At 35.3% G+C, this 6,954-nt stretch overlaps 2 protein-coding genes across 2 annotated transcripts in view; one reads left to right on the top strand and one right to left on the bottom strand.

Annotated features, from left to right (window-relative positions):
• Positions 1 to 3,906, top strand: part of LOC107589816 (protein arginine N-methyltransferase 8-B-like) — a 7,220-nt gene extending 3,314 nt beyond the window's left edge. The window contains exons 4-7 of the mRNA XM_016278393.1: positions 646 to 788; positions 2,064 to 2,233; positions 2,314 to 2,435; positions 3,803 to 3,906. Of these exons, the coding sequence (XP_016133879.1) occupies positions 646 to 788; positions 2,064 to 2,233; positions 2,314 to 2,435; positions 3,803 to 3,886 (519 nt within the window). The 3' untranslated portion in view covers positions 3,887 to 3,906. The remainder of the gene's footprint in view (positions 1 to 645; positions 789 to 2,063; positions 2,234 to 2,313; positions 2,436 to 3,802) is intronic.
• Positions 3,907 to 5,271: 1,365 nt separating this feature from the next.
• LOC107594814 (ras-related protein Rab-44-like) lies at positions 5,272 to 6,649 on the bottom strand. The gene is made up of 4 exons (XM_016288726.1): positions 6,591 to 6,649; positions 6,126 to 6,342; positions 5,909 to 5,985; positions 5,272 to 5,374 (listed from the first exon to the last, which is right to left on the bottom strand). The coding sequence occupies exons 1-4, from the start codon at positions 6,647 to 6,649 to the stop codon at positions 5,290 to 5,292; spliced, it is 438 nt and encodes a 145-aa protein (XP_016144212.1). The 3' UTR covers positions 5,272 to 5,289.
• Between the last annotated feature and the right edge of the window lie 305 nt (positions 6,650 to 6,954).

The following is a 6,954-nucleotide window of genomic DNA, read 5'->3' as shown; positions in this document are numbered from 1 at the left end:
AAATATGGACTAACCCAGCTGTTGGGTTAAATTTTTAAATAAAAATGTTAACCCAAAAGTTGGGTTAGTCCATATTTGACCCAGTTGTGTTGAAACAACCCAGCATTTTTTAGAGTGCACACACACAGGCATGGTAATTGAACATTGGCAACTTGCCTTTTGCAAAATGGGAAAAATGGTGAGGATGGGAGAAAGGAAAGAAGAGAGAGAGAAAATCATGAAGAAAGCCATCAATCAATGTAGCTTTATATTGCCATTCTTTTTTGTGCCTAAATATACTGGGTTTATAACCCATTTGATTTCTGTGACGCATTTATGAGTGAAACAAAAAATGTGGGATGAGACTTGATTTTATTAATTAGGAACTGATAATAATGTAAAACTCTAGTTTAGAGTCATTTTATTATTATAAATGTATTTATTTAGAATAAAATCTAAACATATTTAATATTTAATTGTAATTTAAATAGTATAAAATCAGCTCATCCATTTATATTTTATAATTTAGATAGTAATTATAATAATTAATACAATGTATTGTTTTATGACCATGTATTATTTATACTAATATATTATAATTTATACTAATACAAATAATAATAAAAAAACTAATTTATGTTCATCAATTTTCTGTGCATTTTGCAGTTATTACCATCATTAAAGGGAAAGTGGAGGAGACTGAATTGCCGGTGGATCAGGTGGACATCATCATTTCAGAGTGGATGGGCTACTGTCTTTTCTACGAGTCTATGCTCAATACTGTCATCTACGCCAGAGACAAATGGCTGGTTAGTTTGTGTGTGTGTGTGTTGGCTGTCTCAAGGCCAAGGTTATGTGACTAATTAGAATGTGAAGCATGTGTCCATGCTGAAAATGATCATTTATAATGAGAATGAGTGGCTAGTCATTGGGCTGCTGATGAATGTCTACCACTGAATGACAATTTGGTCCAGAGGACAAGAGGCTTGTTAAACATTTTTATGGAATCATTGTGTTAGTGCCAGGGCATTGTTTCATCCTAGGGTTATTTTTATGGTGCATTGAACAGGAAGGAAAAGAAAGAATGATGTGAAGTCACTGGAATAATAGGAATATTATCACGCATATGCCAGGAACCATTTTTTTTGTAGATTAAAATGTTATATGAGGGCAGTTTCACCAATGTCCTGTATTGTGACATGCTATAATTACTCTAAAATCATTTAAAGATTAAATATTAATAATAGATTAATAATAGATCTAATTTAGATACATATTATATTATATTATGTGTTTTATGACCTATCATTCATACTACTACTATTACTACTACTTCTAATAATAATAATTGTATTTTGTATTTCTAAAATGTAATTTAAAAATACAAAAATATGTTGGACATACATCAACTATCCATTAATCTTTTTCAGTGGTGATCTGTAGATTCTCTTTCCTGTCGTTTTTCAGAAACCTGGTGGTTTCATGTTTCCAGACAGAGCGACTTTGTATGTGGTTGCCATTGAGGATCGGCAATACAAAGACTTCAAAATCCACTGTGAGTACAAACACTCACACACACACACACACACACACACACACGCACGCACACAGACTTACTGCCATTCGCCAATAGCTACTGTATTAAATGAGCATTTAATACTTAACCTGTTTCTTGTTCTGCTATGTAGATCAATGTGATCAGTGGCTCATTTAGGTACCTTACTTTTATTTAGCTTTAAAAAGAATTGAAAAACACTAGGAAAAAAATCCTGTTGGGCTCCATTACTCCCCCGCAGCAAGAGGTTTGCTTTTTCTCAATCCCTTTGTTCACCAAGGCTGATGCTTGTGCCAACTCCTCTACTTATACAGGCACCAATATGGCCACATCCAAACAATAATGTCTTTGAAACCGGATCTGTTGTGATGTGTGGGTTAAGGCTATATGACATAAACCACATTACACTTCAAGCTTACAGTAGATCACAGCTTGAGTATCTCATAGCCTATCATCAAAGGAGTTAGTGCAAGTATGCGGGTCCATCATAATCTCTACATAAACAATCTCTATGCCAAAAAGTGTGAAACGTGACATATCGCTTTCAGGAGGTGGATATCTACACGGTGAAGCCAGAGGATCTGACGTTCACCTCGGCCTTCTGCCTGCAGATCCAGAGGAATGACTATGTTCATGCTCTCGTCACGTACTTCAACATTGAGTTCACCAAGTGTCACAAGAAGATGGGCTTTTCTACAGGTTCAACCGTCACTTATTCTGTACCTTATTATCACTTACAAATTAATCTGGTACTAACCGAGTCGTACGTTCCCTTCAAGCCCCCGACGCTCCCAGCACTCACTGGAAGCAGACGGTGTTTTATCTGGAGGATTACTTAACGGTGCGGAGAGGAGAGGAAATCCTGGGCAGCATCACCATGAAGCCCAACGAGAATAACGAGGTGAGGCTGTGAATGGAGATGGAGAGAAATCTAATCTTTAAAACAATGGTTCTCAACCTATTTGACCCAAGGCCTCCCATTGTCAAAGACAATATTTGAAGGTCCTCCAAGATATTTCTGGTACTTCTGCTGTAATGACAAAGCTGTTTATTTTTAAGCTTTTTTAATTTACAGAAACTTGACAATGCATTAAAATAATTCAAATTAAATAATTATTAATAATTAAAATAATTAAATTATAGAATTTACTGAAGTGAATGTTCTTCAGGGTTTACACTTTTCATTACCAAAGAATTTACAAGACTTTTCTAGTTTGTGATTACAGGTTTTAAAATTACAGTTTTTAAACTTATTATTCACAAATAGCAATTTCTACTTAGAAATTTAAATAACTAGAAAATATATATATATTTATTACTAAATGTACCATGACCTTTTATGATTTGACTAATTTCCATGACTTTTTCAGGTCTAGAAATCACTTTAAAAAAAAGGAATTAAAATAAGAAACACATGTTCATTTTAGCTGCTTATTTTAAACCATTTCAGGCCATCTTGCAAATAGCAATTATCTTCCCAATAAAATATTTTAGAACTTCACGTAACTGGAAAAAGCTTATATTTATTATAAATTTTCCCATTACTTTTTTTTTTTAAGATTGTATTCATTGACATGTCTTTTTCATGTCTAGAAATCCCTCTTTTTAATTTTCTCATACAGTATAACAAATTAAAATATGAAATACATCTTCATTTAGCCATTATAGCTTTTTTTTAGCTTGTTTTAAAATCATTTAAAAATGTTCCATGACTTCCAAGATTTTATTAATTTCTGAGAAATAGATCTTCATTTTATTAGTTTTAGTCTATATTTAGCGTTTTAAGCCATCATGTGGCCCCCTTGGAAGTGTGATCTTCCCAATAAAATATTTTAGAACTTCACGTAACTGGAAAAAGCTTATATTTATTATAAATTTTCCCATTACTTTTTTTTTTTTAAGATTGTATTCATTGACATGTCTTTTTCATGTCTAGAAATCCCTCTTTTTAATTTTCTCATACAGTATAACAAATTAAAATATGAAATACATCTTCATTTAGCCATTATAGCTTTTTTTTAGCTTGTTTTAAAATCATTTAAAAATGTTCCATGACTTCCAAGATTTTATTAATTTCTGAGAAATAGATCTTCATTTTATTAGTTTTAGTCTATATTTAGCGTTTTAAGCCATCATGTGGCCCCCTTGGAAGTGTGCTGAGATTCTCTAGTGGGTCCCGGCCCTCTGTTTGAAAACCACTGGTTTAGAAAAAAACAAGAAACAAAATGGCAAAAAAGTACTGAAGTAGCCAAATTTGATTTCTTCCAGCGTGACTTGGACTTCACCTTTGAGCTGGATTTCAAAGGACAGCTCTGCGACGCAGCCATCTCCCACGACTACAAGATGCGTTAAAACTGGAGCGGCATCCTGAGTCAGGCCACCGTTTCCCAGGGAGATTCGACGGAGAGACGGAATGTGCCTCTGTCTGGATCAGAGAGGCTGCTGAACTGCAGGACCCCTCGGTGATGTCATCAGTGCGAGTCCAGCACTAAAAGCAATAGTGTCATCACGTGTCACCTTCTAAAATGCACATAGAGGATAGACTGTGAAAACATCACTCTGAATGTTAATGAGCCTGAGAATGTCAAAGTTTGTGTTTATTTAACCTTATAAGATGTTACCGAACGGCAATGCCAATGTGAAATCGTACAATAGTGCCTCATCGAACAAGGCTTCAGTTTGGATGCATACATGAAAAGAGCATGAATGGCATTTTTTCACTTCATATTTGATGTTTTGCTTATAAGTGCTTTTATTGTGCTATATTTATTGGGTTAGTATTGAGTTGTTTAATATAGTGACCTCTGGCGTGTTTTCTGCCTTTGCTTTATTTTAATTTATTCAGGATTCACTCAAGATTTCACTTCAAGATTTTTCTAAAGAACCTCTAAGAGCAGCTACACTATTTTAAATCATTCTCATCAAATGTACAAACTTTGTTATTTTAGAGTAACATAATGTGACAGTTTTAACTTAAGTATATTTTTGGTTTTGTGTTCTTGTTCAATTGTCAGGTCATTGTCTGTTGGAGCCACCGATGTTTGCTCCTTTGTGTAAAACAAGACGAGCAGAGCAGTTCAGATGAAGACAATGAACGAGGCATGACATGTTCGACACTGAATCCAGCCTCAATAATAAATCTGAAGATTTTAGTGCTTCATGTTGTTGTCGACAACTGAACTGTCTCTGCACAGCAACTGAAATGCTTCTTGTTCAAGCAGTGAGGTTTTACTGGCCAGTTTGAAATACAGGTTTCATGATGCTAGCAAGACTTCAGATGGGTTGAATGAGGCTATTGCAATGCTAAATAAATGGGAAGTAACAAACAATCACATTTTTCTTGAATGACTCACTCACTTGGTTGCGTGGGATAAATTGGCTGAACTGCATTTGTCACACGCAGCTTGACTGAACACATGTTCTCCATAAATGTATTGTGATTGACAATTGGTATCCTTAACAAATAGAATATGTACAAAGATCATTTAAATGAGGTGTGATGAAGTGTCCTGAGACTAATATACTTCATCTACAGTTGGACACACATCAGATGAACACAGATATACAATGCTCTTTGACAAATGGACATGAAAAACCTTTTAACACATTACACTATTCATTTTTGATTCAAGTATAAGTGAATTTGTCCTCTTTCAGCCTACATTAAATGACTTACATTGAATATAAGAGGGTGCGGTGATGATATGTAATGCATAGAATGATTTCACCCATGTGTGTTTGTGTGTGTGTGGTCACTAGCAGCAGGTTTTCTTCTTTAATGGTTGATCCACCAGTCTGACCGTGTTCACCCATACTCTGTCTTCCTGCTCCCTCAGGACCCTTAAAGCATTAATTAAAAGAAATAAAACAACAATAATAATATAACAAATAATAAACAAGTTGTATTTACATATCAGTGTTCATTAAAATACTTATAATATAAAATAATATATATATATATAATTTTTTCCCTAAATATTTTTTGTGTGTACAAATACTCTCCAATGTAATATATTCAACAGCTGAAATTGTCTGATTATAGTGGAGATACTGAGATATACTTAGCATTGGGCTGGTCATGTGATCTCAACATGGCTGCCACCAGGCACATTTAGTGGGCCTTTCGAAGTAAATAAACTACATAAGGTTCACACAATCTGCAAAGTCGCATTTTTGATCGCACTTTGAAGATACAAAAGAAAACCGCAAGCTTTCTGGTTGACATCTGATCATGTTTGCTGTCGGTTAGCTGTCTCAGTTTTATAACTTTTTTGTGGGTTGCAGCTGTGGCTGAAGTGTTACAAACATCACAGCCAAACAAAATATGTCAATGTTTAACAACATGTTGCATTCGCATGTTTTTTGAGTTCTTACCTGGCCAGATGTATCATGGCCTCCAGCACATTAGCTCCAGTATAAGCACTGCACTCGTAGAACATCAAGTTTACTTCCTATCAAATATAGCAAATACTATTAATCTTTGCTTACTGTGTTGAATAAGGTGATGTTGGGTAAAAACAGAGCATATTAGGTATTATTAATATTTGACTATGATATACTGTGTGATTGACAGCATAAGAGACGTCCACACCTCTGCTAGCATATCGGCCTCCTTTGTCTGCACTTCTCTCTCATTCTCCTTGTCCGATTTGTTGCCAAGGAGCATGACGGGTATAGGGTCGCCTACGGCCTCCTGTATGCTGGCCAGCCAGGGGCGGACTGATCTGAAACTGTCCTCCATTGTGATGTCATAGATGACCACCACGCCATCTGCCTTACGGAAAAACTGCTTGGTAATGCTGCGATACCTGCAGGGCACAGTGACATTGCTTTTTATTAATGCTGGATGTTTATCATCAGTGACAAGTGAGATTATGTTTTGGTTATGCAATAAATTACTCTAGATGACAAGCTTAAAAGGATAACAGTACAGACTGAGGAACAAAAATAAAGAACTCAAACTCAAGCTGAATGTAAATGTCCTAAACAAGATGATAATAATTGTATTAATGCAAAACTCTATCCTGTTTGTACTATGTAGGTATCAGGGCCTCACCTTTCTTGGCCTGCAGTGTCCCATAACTGAAGAGCCACATGACTGTCCCCCAAATTCATCGAACTTCTTGGTACTTTTCTGATCCTTGAATGTGGTAGTTACCTTGCTGTCTATGGGAGAATCAGAGAGCCCTCAGATTTCATCAAAAATATCTTAAATTGTGTTCCGAAGATTAGCGATGGTCTTACGGATTTGGAACAACACGAGGGTGAATAATTAATGACAGAATTTTCATTTTTCGGTGAACTAACCCTTTAAATCAAAACCTGCAGTAAGGTCAAATGGCCACTAGGAGGTACTGTTGTGTAATATTTATGTGTGTAACATACAAGTGAATTGATTGAAACTAAATGGCTAAAAAGCT

This window comes from Sinocyclocheilus grahami, unplaced genomic scaffold, assembly GCF_001515645.1.
Source record: "Sinocyclocheilus grahami isolate Dianchi unplaced genomic scaffold, SAMN03320097.WGS_v1.1 scaffold1.1, whole genome shotgun sequence".
Classification (NCBI taxonomy): Eukaryota; Metazoa; Chordata; class Actinopteri; order Cypriniformes; family Cyprinidae; genus Sinocyclocheilus; species Sinocyclocheilus grahami.
The sequence above is the reverse complement of the archived record's forward strand: the minus strand, read 5'-3'. Positions and strand labels throughout refer to the sequence as shown.